The following is a 15,728-nucleotide window of genomic DNA, read 5'->3' on the forward strand; positions in this document are numbered from 1 at the left end:
TAGGCCCACTGGGCGTAAAGCCCCTCCTGCCTATAGCACCCATCACAGCGGCCAGAGACGCCACATTACACAGCCAGCCACAGTCAAGGGCTGGCCCACCCCCAGCACGTCTCTGCACCCTCCAGCCACTAGCCTGTGGCAGTCCTTTGCAGCAGGGTGGTCAGCAGGCACTTCAGTGTCCTGTACCCAGTCCCATACCCATGTGCAGGCTCAGCTCCCCAGTGCCACCCCATCGCCATCCAGGGATGGCCTTTTGCCTCACCTCTGCGGCACCCAGCCCTGCTCCCAAGGTGTCCCCAAGCCAAAGATGTTTGCGAGTGGTTCCTGACGTGTCTGGCCCCATGCATGCTCCAGGTTTCAGCAAAAATGGAGCTCTGAGGCAGCACCATGTCTCTGGCGTGGGCAGATCCTGAAAGAGGAAGCACCACCATCATCCAAGGATGCGATGCAGCAAGCTGGACACTTCCTCTGCTGCGTTACGCTGCAGTGCTCTGAACAAGGGCTGGTGCACCCAATGGCTCGTCTATTTTTTCCACATTCTCTATCGGTTGGTCTAACAAAAGCTCTTCCCACGCAAGCTTGCCCAATTTACTGTGACACAGCCTCCCTCGGGAGCAGCAACTGGGGCAGTCAGAGCAGCTATAATGCAGATGCCGCAGAGCAGGGTCTGCACCTGCGGTGCCACGCGGTAGCGAGGTGCCAGTTAGCCCTGGTGGGACCGTACGGCACCGTGCACAGCTGGGCTGCTGCAGTGCAGGAGGGCAATGAGGGCTCTTGTACACCTGCCGGGGGACGTGGAACGTATAGGTGCCACACAGCAGTCCCTGCACACACGATAAAGCCTGGCTGCGTCTGACCTGTGCCCACATGGGCAAATATGCTGTATCAGACTTGTTAGAGCCAGCCTAGAGCGGGCAGCAACAGCTGCATGAGGCCAGCTCCAAAGCTCATTCAAGGCTGGGGCTTTGCCTTGATGTCTTCCGGCCTTGTGAAGCCCCACCACTGCAGCATAGCAGCAGCTTGTGTCATGCAGCCAGGCCCTTAAGACCATGCAGGTACGAGCACGCTGCAGACACAGCTCCAGCTGTTGCCCGCCAGCACTCCCCAAACTGGAAGGTGAACACGAGTCACCCTGCACACGTATCCTAGGTGAGGGATGTCACACATAACACCCCATCACCAAACCCTGAGCAGATCAAGTCCATGGATTAGACAGAGACTGTGAAACAAAGACACACCAAGGCAGAAGGAAATCACCTCCTCATCCAAGGAGGGGCATTTTGGAGAAAGGGAATTTTTCCATGGAGCAGCGAGCACTGGATGTGCAGTACATCAACACTGTTACTAGTTCCCACCGTTCAGGTCCTCCACATCTGCTGACCAGCCCGGGGACGTGATTTCATCCGTATGTCTCAGCCTCTCCACAGGAAAAGGGGATGCTGCTACAGGGTCCTCTAAGCACTGCTGCAGGATCACTTGTACAGCAACATTTGGGCACCAAATGGAAGATGCAGCTGGTGGATCAGCCATGCACATCGCTCTGACAGCCCAGGGACGCAGGAAAGTGCCTGGCTGGGCAAAGTGCAAGAGCAGGTACGAGCCCAGCCCTGTGCTCATCCTGTTCTGCCAGCTTTATTCCCTCCTGCACGAGGTACGAGAGGTGCTCGGTGAACAGAAGTCGCTCACCCAAACGAAGCCGGTTTTATCCCAGATTGACACGTCGCTGACCAAGCACAGCTATCCCTGTCAGGCCAGGGTGAAACGTGGACCAGGACTTACTGCTGCACCACCCCGTGTTTCCTGCTCAGCTCTGCGGCTCCCTCCTGCTCTGCAGCGCAGGTACAGCTGCTGTCCTGACAACTGCCCACAGCCCCCCCAGCCACGAAACCCCACTGCCTCGTGCTCCAGAGCAGGACCAGCACAGGCAGGGTCCTGAGGGACACTTTTCTGGTGGCATCCAACCACCTCGCAGAGGAGATCACAGCTGCTCTGACAGCAGCGCTGGGCTCAGCTGGGAGCAGGGTGGGCAGATCTGGCACCATCACAACCCAGAGGAGCTGCAGGACACACCACAAGACAGTGAAAAGACTGGTATTGAGAGCAGCCTGGACCACACAGGGCAAGCAGCCTTCCCAACAGGCTGATGTTTAGCCCAGCCCAGCCCTACCCCTTCTCCCCCACTCCTCGGCTGCAGGAGGCTCAGGAATCTGCGGGGGCCATTCCCCGTTGCTGGGAAATCTGGCTACTGAAACCATGACAGCACCGGCTGGAAACACAGCCCCTCCCCGGGCTCTGCAGCAGCTGATGCCATCACCATCGGGCATTTTGTCATCCCGCTGCCTGTAGGACAGCACCCGGCACGAGCAGCACCCACATCGCAGGCCTAGGTCCCCGCCGGAGGAGAGCAGCCCCGGGCGCGCTAAGCACCATGTTCGCTACAGTGAGATACGGAGGTACGTGGGGAAAGCACTGGCTTTAACTCAGCTCTGGGGGCCGGCTCTGGACCATCTTTATCACCATCAGGTGGTGGCCCCTTGAGGGACAGGGAGGGACATGGCACCTTGATGCACAGCAATGCCCAGGGGTTAGGGAAGAGGGCAGGAGAGCTCTGCCAGGGCACATCAGCATCCTTTGCCTCATCTGTTTAAAAAAAGGGGAGATCCTTAGCCCTTACACAACGAATCACAGAGGAAAACCATCCCAGCAGAGCCAAGTTAACTGCAGGGAGGGAGGCCAGAGGCAAGAATGAGTTCCCAGACTTGCAGCTCTGGGGAATCACAGGAGGGGGCTCTGCTTATCTAGACACAACCAGCAGAGCCATGGGGCAGAAGTGACAGCTGCCAGCGGAGCTTCCCTGCTCCCCGCAGTGTGGGAAGGGTTCCCTGGTTCAAATCCTGGCCCGCGGCTGCAAAAAGCAGGTATCTGCAGCTGGTGGGAGGGAACAGGCAGACCCTGTCCTGGCCTTGCCCAGTTGGCTGAGACCTGACGCTTGCAGCTGAAGCTGCCAGATGCACATGGTCCTGAGCCTTTGCTCCCTCTGCTATTTGAATTGGATCCCCAGCTCTGACTACTGACATGTGTCAGCCCTGGGGATTTCTCAATCGTGACAAACTCGGTGAGAGTTCACAGCCAAAACATCCCCTGGTGACTCAGCTGTGATCTCCAGCTCCTTCCCCTTGTGACCAGGACAAGTCTGTGGAAGGGGACTGGCAGGGGCCAGGGCTCACCACTTTCTCCTGCTTCCGTTTCATGAAACTAAGTTGAAAGACAGAGACACTTCACAAATGAGAACCATTTTCCCCAAATCAAAATGTTTAATCCCGCTCCTAACCTGGGGCATTCCCAGCACCAAACACCAGCAGCCGTGGCTGTAATACAGCAGCTCAAAGCCCTGCTGATGGCCATGCAGGGTTCCCACCTTTGCTGGCCATAACAGCAGGCACTTGTTGGCCACCAGCTGTGCTTCCTGCCATGTCCATGGGGCCCCCAGATTCAAGGTGACCACACTCATATCTCAGGTCTCATTCCCTGTCTGCAGCCAACTGCCAAGAGATGGTGAACCTGCAGTGCCGCGTCCTGATCCTCATGGCTCACCTGAAGAAGAAGTGTCAGTGCAGGCCAGAAGGTACGAGTGCTCCTGAGCAGTGGTCACCGGAGGGAGCAGCACTCACCCACAGAGAAGCAACAGGGGTAACAAACAGGTCGCATGGGAATCCCAGATCATCCCAAAAGACAGGGAAAGGGGAAGCAAACCTCCTCCCCTCTAGACCTCAGCAGATTCTCTTCAAAGCTTAACTTGCCAAAGAAAATACCTCTAAACCCCACAGGTTCATGCTGGCTGCACAAGGGCACATCAGACCTTCTTCACTACATCTCTCTCTCTCGCCAGACTGCATCGATCTCCTGGATGAAATGGGAGCCCTGATGAACCTAAGCAAAGTAGAAAATCCCGCATTTGAATTCACCAGTAAATACCTACAGGAAAGGGAGCACTACATCCTCATCAGAGTCGTCCGTAAGTTCCTCAGTGAGAGGCACAGCTCAGCCTCTGCACCAAAAAAGTCTGCTTTAGGGGGTGGTGTCACACATCATTTCAAGTAACTGTCCCACACACCAGGAAAACTCTGTCACCTCCTAGAAACAAAGATGCAGCTTTGGAGAGGGGGTCTATTCAGCAGCCACTTGGACATGGCACAGCAGCTCTGAGGAGGCAGAAGCCAGCTCACATAAAGAGCTGGAGCTGAACCTTGTGTTTGTCCGAGGTGGCTGTTCTGAGGGAGGAGGAACCTTTTCTGGGCAGAGCCACCTGCCCCAGTTACAAGTCTTGACTTCAGTTTTCAGCCAGGAGAGAGATTAACCCGTTTCTCCCATTCTGCCTGCAGGGGGAGAAAGCTCTGAAGCCACCTGCTATGAATCCTTGCTAGAGAACCTGGGGAACCACTACCCTGACCTAGTAGGTAAGAGCCAGATGCCACCTCACCTCCACAGAGGAGCCAAGAGTGCTGGTGTGACTCCCCTCCCCGCTACAGCCCTTGTACGCCTCACACGGGACTGTCCGCTGTGCCCCCTCACAACACGAGCCTGGACTGGTCATGGCTGGGGGTAGCAAGTGAACTCAGGCAACAAGAGAAGGGAGAAGCAGAAGGCAGAGCTGGTTTGCAGAACCTCTCCTGGTTAGTAAGAGAGCAGGCACCTGCTGCCCTCCCACCCCACACCAGCTTGGAGGGGTCCGAAGCAAAGAGGGGACATTTTCTTGGGACAAACAGGGTGGAGAACAGGAGGGATCAGGGAACCCAGAGGTCCATCTCGCAGTCTGTAGTCTTACAGGTTGGCATAGCCTCACTCAACATATTAAGGGGCACCTGACCAACACAGAAGGAACACACCTAACTGCTGGGGGGACCACTCCACAGATCGGCTGCAGCAGCTCTCGGCAAACGCGCAGATAAGAGACCATCGGAGAAGGGGCTCTTTGCTGAGGAGAGCTCAGCCCCTCACCAGCACCCCAGCCAGGTCCACCTCGCAGAGCAAGAGCAGCTCAGAGCTCAAGGGCACCTCTAAATAAGGAAAGGACCTGATGGGACAGGCCCTTCACTGGTCACAAACACAGCACGGCCACCAGCAGTGCTCAACCACCATGCTGTCCTGCCCAAAGCACTCACCCTCTGCTTGCAAGAATCCTCCATTAACCTGCTCTTCCTGGGATCCCCTGCTCCCCTCAGAGGTTCACACTACCACACTGGATGCCACACCTTGACAAGCCACATAAACACAGCACCACAGCCAGGCACAAGCAGCAGCCTCCTGCTTCAAGAGGCATCCAGAGCCTCCACAGCTCCAGCAGCAGCAGCACCAGCCCTCAGCCACAGTGGACAGAAGACAGCACACACCTGCTGCAGGTGGTCCTGATGGCTCTCCTCAACAGCTTCACACCACCCACACCAGCACACACCAAGATCAGTCTAGTATTTATTTCTGAAAACAACTTCTTACACTGGTTCCTCCCTGCTCACACTGGGGCAGCTCAGCACACAGAGCGCTTTGACTCTCTGGCATCTACCTTTTCCATTGGCTGTCTCTCTGGAGAGCACAAGGCACCACAGATAAGGCCAGGCACAGCTCAGGACATCATCTACCACCAAGAATTTAGGTCTTGACATTTAGAAGGAGCAGGACTTTCAACACCAGCCTCCAATATCCACTGCCAGCTGTCACCATCTAGACCCAGACTTCCCCACAAATCCACAGAAGGTGCTGATTGATTACTTGCCCAATATTCAACAGCTAGAGGCCAGCAGTTAACAGATTAATTCTGCCATGAAAACTCAGCAGCTAAGCATCTGAAAGTGTTATAGTTTCATTGCTGTGCCACTAAAACTCCAGCTGAAGCCTCAAAATTCTCTTTCACACCACCATGAGGAGCCAGGTCTCCTGCTGGAGGCCAGTCTGCAGGCAGCACTCATGAGACTGTTCTGCTATAGTGACTGTAAGAAGCAAGCAGCTCCGAACTGAACCCTGATGCTGGTGACCTTGAGAACATTGCATAACACGCTAAGGCTTTTAAGTAAGATCAGCCGACTGTATCCGAGTCACACGGCCAGACAGGTCATACTTTCTCAGCTCCAGGGTCAGAACAGCTCTTCAGGAAGAAGATAACAGAAAAATAATTTGTTACTGAAAATACTGTAGGACACATCTCCTATTACCTCTCTCCAGTCCCTCCTTGGTCTGGAGTGCTGCCAGTCCAGTCTCAGCTGTGGATCTGCTTTTGCCCAGTCATACAGGCACAGACCATGCCAGGCTGCACCTCCTCTTTGCAGGAAAGACAATTGTGCCTTGTCCTTTAGTGGCTGATATTGCTAACATTTGGGTGGCTTAATTTTAGCTTGAGAACTAAATAAAGAACATGCACAAGTTGTAGGTCCAAATAAACTCCTTTATTTGTCTGTCAAATACAGCACTATCTGAATTCCCAAGTCCTACAGGTCCAACCATTCCTTTCCTTCCCTACTATTCCAGAAGGGAATTACCACTATAAAACTCCTGTCTCATCAGTCTGTTCCCTCCAGCTTGTTCCCTGTCTGTCCTTCCGCTCCCTGCGGGCAGCAGGGCTCTACACCAGGCTCCTCTTCCCTCCAAGGGGGCAGATTCTTCACAGGAGAGAAGAAACACCTACAGGGGAGAAAGCACAAGGTCAGCATTCAGCACATGTTCCAGCAGCTGGAGTTAATAAAAGCTCTCACCTAAGGTGACCAGATCAAGATATAACTACTGACATCTGCTTTTAACAGATGCAACAGGAATTAGGGAATTGAGCAGGGAAAGCAGCAGGCTTCCCACAGCAGCAAGAACCTCTAAGATGGTACCTACAGCCTCCTCACCTTCAGAGACATAGTCGGGATCATTTCTCCTGCCCTTTCCTGCTCCCTCCCACATTCCAGGACACAGGAAAGGCAGAACTGCTTCCTATTTAAAGCCCTGAAGGGCACCGTAACCTCGACAGATTGTTTCCACAGCCTTTGAACCCTCTCGGGTAGACAGGGTTCAGGCTCCCGGCAGAGCTCCCTCCTGCGGGGACGGGCTCACCGTTGCTGTACTTGCACTGCTTCAGCGCCTCGTTGAAGCCCTCGCACAAGGTCAGGTCTCGCTGGTTGGTAGCACATTCCAGGAACTGCTTCATCTCGTAGTGGCAGGGCCCATAGGGCGACTGCTGGTGCGGGGGCCGGGGCTCCTGCAGACGAGGCCCCGTTAGGGAAGGAGCTCAGGGGGCAGAGCCACCTCCCTCAGTGCCAGCGGCTGCTTCCACGCGTGTCCCTCACCGCACGGCTCCGGCAGCCCTCACAAGCGCCGGCGGTGCCCGCTCCGCCTGCCCGGCTCCCGCCGCCCCTCCTCAGCCCCGGCCCGCCCCGCAAGGGCAGGACAAGGACGCCGGCCCGGGGAGGCCCCGCTCGCACCTGGGCGGGAGCCGCCGCCTTGGCCGGTTCGGAAGAGCTGCCGCTGAAGGCGCCGGTGAGGGCGCTGCCCACGACGTGTCCCACGGCGGAGCCCACGGCCACGCCGGCCGCCGTGCTCGCCATCTGCGCCATCAGCCCGGGCTGCGCCGGCTGCGCCGCCGCCGCCGGCATCGGGGCCGCTGGGGCCGGGCTGCGGAGAGGAACGAGTCAGAGCGGGGCGGCTGGGCGGGCAGGGCCCCGCGGGAACCTCCCGGCCCGGCCCGGCCCCCCGGGAACCGCCCGGCCCCGCCGCCCCCGGTACCTGGCGGGGGCCGGTGCCGCCGCGTGCCGCCCCACGCTCCTGCCGCCGCGCGCCATGGCCTCGCCGCTCTCCCGGCCCCGCCCCGCGCGACGCCTTAAGAGACGCCGCCGCCGCCACGTGACGCTGCGCGCATGCTCGGCCGCAGCTGCCGAAGCCACCCGCCCCGCCCCTCTGCGGGAAGGCGGGGCTTCCCGCCGGGCGCATGCGCAGAGAGGGGGCGGGGGCGGCTCCGGGCACGTCCCACCGCCCACCCCCCCCCGAGACCTCGGTGTCCCGGCCCTGCGCCGCCCGCCGCCGCCAGAGGGCGCCCCTGCCCCGCGGGGCCCGGCCCGACCGGGCGCTGCTGCGGGGGAGGCGCCGGGGCCGGGACGCGGGGCCGGGACGCGGGGCCGGGCAGAAGCTGTGCGGGTTTCCGTGGGGCCTTCGTGGCCGCGGGAACGCCGTGTTTGTCTGAGCCGGGACCGCGGCGGGACGTGAGCGAGGCAGCCCGGCTGCCTGCAGCCCTGCGGCCGGCCGCTGCCTCCCGTCCCCTGCCCGGCTGACACGGACCCGCTCCCGGCGTCTGGGCCTCCACCCGCGGCGTGTCCTCTAAGGAACCTGGGCTGCGGACGTCCCGCACCCCGCAGGGCCCGGCCTGAGCCCCCCGCGGTGCTTAACGCCCGTTACGAGAGGGGGCCGTTCAGCCCCCCGGGGTATAACGATTTATACTCGGGTGACGGCTTCTGCCTCCCTAAGAGACGCAGACCGCAGCCCTGTCCACTCCAAAATCGGGTTTGACTTGGCATTGCAGTTCGTCCCACTGCGCTGCCGTCCAGCCGGGACAACGATGGCACCTCGGGGCTGAACCAAACCCGGCACCCGCGGACGCAGCAACGTGCCATCTCTGGAGTCACTGGCCCAAACGTGGCTCAGCTCGTTTTTAGGCTCTGGTCGCTGGGTGAGGACCACGTTCTGCTCAGTGCTGTAAGGCCACAGAGCTCGAAGGACGACGCTCTGTGCAGTGCAGGCAGGAGCGAAGGAACGACTTCCCTGGGTGCAGGCAGAGCAGGCAGCAGGAGGGAGCGAGGAGCCCCTGCTAGCAGGCCGTGAGCCCCGCGCAGCAGCTCTGCTGTGAAGGCTGCTGCAGATGTCGTGACAAAGAGCAGCTTCGAGGACGCGGTGGCTTTGCAAATGCTCAGAGGCTCCTTCTCCCAGGTGTGGAGCGGAGCAGGAGAGAGCATGAAGGGGCTTGTTGGAAATGGATGACAGTCGGGCTCTGTTGCATGGGAGATGATGGGTGGAGGAGAGGTGGATAATGAAGGGCTAGGAGAGGGAAGACGAACAGTCCACAACGGGGGCAGAGAAAAGAGGGTGCCAGGGAGGAGTGTGGGGAGGAATGATGTGGTCTAAGCCATCGGCCAGCACAACAATTTTTGCAGCAGCCCTCCGGATACAAACCAGCAGATCAAGGAAACCTTTGCAAGGCGTGGACATTGTTGGGAAGTTGGAATCCATGGAGAGATGATGATGAGCCCTCAAATCATAAACAGACAGGCTGGACGACGCCAGTTTTACCTTCAAACCAATTTCTTGACAATTATCTCTTCCCTGGCACCCCAGCTGGTCTCTGGGGCCTCTGTGGGTCCATGTCTGCTTGATGTCTCCCCGAGATGGGCCCGCTCCATCCTTGGATGTTTCTTATGCCCTGTGGAGTGAAAGAAATTTCCAAAATTGAGAAGGATCCAGAAGTTTTCCAGGAAAAAAAAATACCCCAGCTCTGTTATTCTCCAGGGCTGTGTTCGTACATTCAGCAAGTTATGAAAACGAGCTCTTTGGGCTGGTTCATTGACTGGCAGGAATCAGAGAGCTAAGTCACTGCAGGGCTGGCAATCAGCTGCTGTGTAAGTGTTTTTGTAGAATCAAATTTCCAGCACAAGGGGGAAGAGAAAAACATTTGTAAAGCAAGCCGCCCCCTCGGCACAGGAGCTGGGCGGGCAGGGGGAGAGCTGCAGCTCCTATGCTTCTAAGGAAGGGGATCGTACCTCAAACACGACTTGGGTCACCTCCTCTGAGGGGTAACACCCCCAAACCTTCCCTCCCGCAGCGCCGGGGAGCTCGCTTGCCCCGGGAGCTGTGCTGTGAGTTGTGTCTACAGCTGGAGCAGCAGCATCTGACACTCAGCATTTGCCCATCTTTTGCCCACTAATGAAGAGGAGAGGGGGGCAACCAGTTGTAAAACCACAATAAATGTAACTGGAAAGCCCCTGCATCACCAGCACTGGCATTTTTTCCTTTTTCCAGCCTTGTACCCTGGAGTGGGGTTCCCTTCCCCGTGCGCTGGTCTGTCCCCCGCTGGCAGCCCCATCCTGCTGAGCTGAGCCACGAGCACTTGTGGGAAAACGGGTCTTAAAGACGTGAGGAAAATAGGCAGCAGGGAAGAAAAGGGTGACCTCAAGGAGCCCCGCACTGTGAGGAAACCCCCGGGGTGAGAGCTCAGCTCTTTGCCACCAGCATGCGAGCGCAGTTGAGCCCGTCAGCACGTGGGGCTGGAGGTACCACACCGTGGGCTCCTCTTCCCTCCGCCGGTGTCCCTGGCTGGAGGAAGAAGCTGAGCATGTGCCCGGGGAAGGAGAGGACGGGCTTGCAGGGACGTAGGGAATGCCGGACCTCCAGCCATAGGAAATCGAGGTTCATTAGTTCCACTATGCGCAGAACAACTTGCTGAAGGAGCCTGGGTTTCAAGCTGAGAGCGTCCCTTTAAGCTGCGTCTGGGGGACCCTTTAATTTGGTTAATTAGACGCAAAGTTTTTCTGTGCTGTGGGAGGCCGGGTATGTGCTCAAGAGCACAGCTACCCTGGCTTTACTAATGAGATAATTTATTGTGGCTGTCTGAGAAGTCTGAGTGTACACAACTCCACCCGCACACACACCACCCACTCCAAGCCCTCTGCTCCCAGCTGGAGAGTCCTCAGCGCCGGAGGTGGAAGGACTGTGTTAGGCCTCCCTGCGCAGAGCCCTGCCGAGGAGCCATCCTCCCCTCGGGGGACCCGTGCAGCAGGGCCCCCTTTGCGTCTAAATATCTCCACAACAGTTTTCACTGCTTCCCTGGCCAAACTTCCTAATTCCCCTATTTTTCAGCCTAAACTTGATTCAATCAAGTAACTTCATCTCTGCCTGCTTCCCCTGCTCCAGAAGATCCCTCCTTACATAGTTCAAGTGTTAGCGCTTGCCTCCATGTGAAGGTTAATTCTAGATAAAGGGACATATAAATCTGACAGTTGCTAATTCCTGAATAGTTCTGGAAAGATTTACTCAAAACCAGTCACTTCTGAATAACTCGGTGCGCTGCCCAGCCTGTACGTTCCCTGCTGTTAGCAGCAGGATCAGGTAAGACAAGGTTTGTAGAAAGCAGGTCTGTTTTTTCCAGCTGCTTTCTCCCCGTTGCTCTAAAAGCAGATAATAATCTTCCCCTTCAGAGTTTGCCTCACTTAAATCCTCACGCTGTCACAGCTGAAATGTGGCTACAAAGAGATCTAGGAATTCCCCCAGCGTTTTGATTGCAAGGGGTTATTTCACAGGTAAGGAACGCAACACCCGGCCTCCCCGGGTCTCCTACCTGTCTCTGCCCCTCCATCGGGTGACAGAGAGCGGGTCCGTCCTTATCAGGCTGCAGTGTCACAGGCGTTTGCTTAGGGGAACGGTGCCACCCACAAGTGGCACGTTTCCACAGAAGCCTTCTCCACGCAGCCGTGCCACGCTGCGGCGCATCCCTGCCCCGTCCCTGCCACGGGCCACCGCCAGCAGGTAGCCAGCCGTCTGGAGACGCCGACGGAGCCTCCTGCCTCCCGAGCTGCAGGTTTGCGCTTGGAGAACCCTAATTATTGCATGCAGGGGCAGATCTGGGCAGTGCTCTGGGTGTACCTGAATTTAAGTTATTTAGGTTAACAGCAAATTGCACGGGATGGTTGCTCGGGGATCTGGGCAAACTATTCAAAGCAGAAGAAAGCGTCTGATGAATTAGCCAATATTTTTGTTTGTGGACAATCCCAAGAAAAAAAAAAAGAAACAAAACCTCCAGTTCTAACCAATGTGTTTGCTACTCAAAATTACTCCATGAATCATTTATGACTGAATGTATTGTAGTCAGTGGGTTTCTCATGTCCTGCTTTTATTTTAATCTTTGAGCTCTGGCTAGTCCTAATTTTGCTTGTGTCTAGTGGCTGATTTCAGCCTCCCAAGTCCATACGGTGCTTTCAGGTCAGATGTAAATACGCCAGCACTACTTTTTTATCTGTAAGTTTTTTTCCAAGCAGGAGTCACAGCTGACAAAGAATATAAAAAAAAAAAAAAATCAAGTTGCTACCACTAAAAGGAATTCACAAATTTTTTTATAAGCAAAGGGCACATTTTCCGCAGTCCTGCCTCACTGCCTTTTCCCCAAGCGATGACAAAGCGGTAGCATCACAGGTAGGTGATATTCAATGGCATTGCCACTGCAGCATGACATATAGCCCTGTCTCACACTGGATGCCACAGGCTTTGAGCACGCTCTCCCCACACAGACCTCTTGCTGTCTGCCTCCTTCCTCAGTCTCTTTTTAGCCAAAATACAATGCTGTGAAGTCACTGTACTGCAAGAGCCAGAGATGAGAAACGGGAGGAAGAAAAAACCGTGGTGTCTAACTGGAGGAGCTGCAGATGGCTAGACGTGACTGCAAGGGAAGGCAGCGCTACAGAGTGCCGTTTCAGCTTTCAAGTCTTGTGCTCCCAGGATCTACATGCCATTTCTTGGATGTGGTTTGCCCCGAGGGCAATCGCAACAGCTGTGAAGTTTCAGCAGATGAACAATGTAGTTTTCAATAAATTTCACAAAGCAAACGAAAGGATTTTAACTCATTCATGCTAGCCCACTTTTGGTCTAAGGCTCTTCCAGACCTGAATCCGTTCACATCACGAGTGTCTCCTGTTTGAACCCCAGGGCCTGACTGCTGGAGCTCACCTGAGCTAGACTGCTCTGCTCCGCATTTCCAGAAAGCTCTTCCCCATCGGAAGAGGCTTCTCTCAGGCATGCCCATGGGTCCTGTGTGCTGTCTCTGCGTTTACCTGTTCCACTTAAACGCACCCTGGTGACCTGCGGGTGGCGGAAGGTATCAAATGTGGAATGTGGATGCCCTCATCTCCTGGTGGGGCAAGAGGAGGTGGTAGGAAGACAAGTTCCCCAGATCTCCTCCTCCCCAGTGGCAGTTGCACCTCAGAAGTTCGATCTCCTGTATATCCACACATCCAGAAGCAGGGACTGCACACTCTGAGGCATGTTCTGATCCCAGCTGAAGACCGATGCCATTAGTTGTAACTTAAAGAAGGGCTTTTGTGTCCCAAAAGACAGCAATAGTCAAGAAATTACCTCTTCCAACACACCTCCAGTGTATCCTCAGATCACGAGACGACAATTACTGTAAGCTCTGTGAATTCACCTGCTAAATACAGGGCAAGATGGCAAACCTGAGCCCAGAGATTTTGTTTTGTTTGCTTCATGGCCGCAGAACACAATAAGCAGTGCAGCTAAAAAGCCAGCGCAGGTTCGTTTGGTGTGTGTCCGGAGGATCTGAGCAATGAGACAGCGTCCTCCACTGCCTCTCCTCTGCCTGGGATCTGCCGGGCGGTTGCAGGGAGCCCCAAGCAGCGAGCTCACACCCCTTGCAGGAGATAACAGTGCTGAGCAGGCCCTGGAGGGATCTCACACCTTTACCTGCACGGTCCCAGTTGATGGGCTTGGGGCTTGGCATTTCCTCCTCGCCCAAATGTCTACCCAGAGGCTGTTCCCCTCCGCTCTGGCACAGCTGCTCGCTGGCTGGTCTGGTGTGTCGTGTGTCCCGTCCCCCCCCGTTCTTTTGCAGACCCACAGCAAACATTTCTGGAGAGCTGCACTTGGGGGGGCGCTGACGACTCGGAGGCATCTATAGTAAAACAATACGTGAGCAAATATGGAAACGAGGACAGGGTCTGTGTGTAAGGCAGAGGCATCCATGACCTTTTAGGAGGCTGTTAGCACCAACCCATGAACAGCTACTGCTTTGAACTGGAATATTACAGTAACTACCTCCTGCCATCTCCCCCTTCCCAAGCAAAGACATAGCCCGTGCGGCAGCCAGAGAGATTCTGTGCGGTGCTGCAGCCTCTACACAAACAGTTCACATCCACCTCTGATTTGGGGTCCTCTGTCTCACCTCCCCAAAACACCTCATGAGTTTTAATCACCATGTTGCCCTCCCTGCCCTACTGAGGCTGTCCAGCCATCAGCTTCCAACATCTCCTATCAGCCAGCAACTAAACACTGGAGCCCATCTTTTCTTTCCTCTGTAGAAAGCACCAGTGGTATCTCCTCTTCCTCTTGCTTCCCCTGCAAACGCACACGGAAGCCCAGTCATGCACTCTGGTTTGTCAAGATTTCTGCTGAAATGCTCTTCTTTCAGCTGCAACCTTCACCATAAAGCGCTGAGCTCAACACAGAGACCATCCACAGGTTCCTCTGTAGGAACAGTGCACACTTTTAGTCTGCCCTTTGCAAAATCAGTGGCCTGAGCAAACACCACAGCTCTCTGCAAAGGCTGGGCACTGCTATGCCGTGCTGGATTCATTCCCAGCAGTGCGCAAGCTCTCGTGGGGCTCCTTTTAGACTGTTCTTTGGAGTCTTCAGTTTGGTCTCTGGATGCTTCCCTGGATCTGAGGCTTCTACTCTGAGTTTGTGATAATGCAGGCTCAGAGTTCAGCAATTGCTGTCCAAGAGAAAGTGGAAAAACATCTTGGGAACTGAGCTCTGCCACGGTCTGGCGACCGATTTATTGCTGTGGCATTTGTTAGTGGCAAGGCAGCGCGGGTCACACACAGACACGTCCTTCCTTCCCCATAGCATCTAGGGTAGCCTGAGCTCCGAATTGCAGGGCGCTGCATCACTGCTGCATCAACTAACAGCCATGAGAGCCACTTTGCATCCTAACGGGAGCCGAGAGAGCACTCTCACCAACCGAAACCCACACCTCTGTGGTCTCTCTTCCTGGTTATCTCCTCTGGAGTGAGTTTACTTGCTCTCCTGTCATTCTCCCCTCCAGGCTCACATCTCAGTGCTTTCACATGGCTTCATTCAGTCAGAGCCCACAGCACTGCCCTGAATCTGGGCAGATGCCCTGTGGATGCCTATTTCTGCTCACCCGGCACCAACCAGCCCAGCTGCTTCCCTGCCACGAGCACAGCCGCCCCCTGGTCCTACCGCGATGCGGGCAGCCCCCTCTCCTTGCTACTGCTGGCCCTGGCTTGCCAAGGTGGCCTGCACACCCCGGGGATGGACGTATTCCACTCATCGTGGGAAAAGCACACCCCGGGATGATGTCTGAGCAATGTGGAGGGGCAGGAGGGTCCCAGCAGGAGCGAGGCTGAGCCGAGAGGGGCTGGAGGAGTGGTACCTGTTCCAGGGAGGTGCTGAGGAGGGGGGAGAGGGAGGGAGGTGAGGGGCTTGGCTGCTCTGAGCAGACACGTGCTGCGTGAAGAAAAGCCTCAACCAACACCCTGAATTCCACAGCTCGGCTCCGGGGACAGGGGGAGGGAGAGAGGACAGGACGGGACATTTCCAGCAGACCCGTGACTCGTTCTAAAAGCCTCATCTCACCAGCCCTGCCTGCCTCCTCCCCCATCGTCTCACGCTGGGTTTTATTAATGCAGTTCCCCTTAGGCTAGAGGGAATCACATCCCAGGAGACATTCCAGTCTCAGCTCAGCTTCGGAGGGGATCAGAGGGAGCCAAGGGTGGGGGGCGTTTCACCGGGACGTTTCATTTGCAGCAAGCTGGCAGGTCGGGAGCGCTGCAAGACGGCACTAGCAGCCTCCTTATCAGACACTGAGCAGCCGCAGGCTGGAGTCGAGTCTCTGCTCTGCTCTCGCACTCCAGCTCTGTATCTCCCAAAGACTGGTTATTTCTGCTCTGTCCAGGCTGCCGGCTGGA

The 15,728-nt window shown here is 56.2% G+C and overlaps 1 protein-coding gene across 1 annotated transcript; it reads right to left on the minus strand.

Annotated features, from left to right (window-relative positions):
• Positions 1-6,415: 6,415 nt before the first annotated feature.
• On the minus strand, positions 6,416-7,911 carry CHCHD10 (coiled-coil-helix-coiled-coil-helix domain containing 10). Its single transcript, XM_075769567.1, has 4 exons — positions 7,756-7,911; positions 7,455-7,644; positions 7,087-7,231; positions 6,416-6,672 (listed from the first exon to the last, which is right to left on the minus strand). Exons 1-4 carry the CDS (start codon positions 7,809-7,811, stop codon positions 6,653-6,655), a joined length of 411 nt encoding a protein of 136 aa, XP_075625682.1. The 5' UTR covers positions 7,812-7,911; the 3' UTR covers positions 6,416-6,652.
• Positions 7,912-15,728: the final 7,817 nt, after the last annotated feature.

The sequence above is a fragment of the Balearica regulorum genome, chromosome 17 (assembly GCF_011004875.1).
Source record: "Balearica regulorum gibbericeps isolate bBalReg1 chromosome 17, bBalReg1.pri, whole genome shotgun sequence".
Taxonomy (NCBI): Eukaryota; Metazoa; Chordata; class Aves; order Gruiformes; family Gruidae; genus Balearica; species Balearica regulorum.

What these genes read in the sequence shown, in the direction of transcription:
- CHCHD10 (XM_075769567.1), bottom strand. Translation starts at nt 7,811, where the DNA reads ATGGCGCGCGGCGGCAGGAGCGTGGGGCGGCACGCGGCGGCACCGGCC. An exon ending in AGGCGGCGGCTCCCGCCCAG is followed by an intron (nt 7,232 to 7,454) that starts GTGCGAGCGGGG and finishes CCTCGTCTGCAG; the next exon opens with GAGCCCCGGCCCCCGCACCA. An exon ending in GCAGTGCAAGTACAGCAACG is followed by an intron (nt 6,673 to 7,086) that starts GTGAGCCCGTCC and finishes TCTCCCCTGTAG; the next exon opens with GTGTTTCTTCTCTCCTGTGA.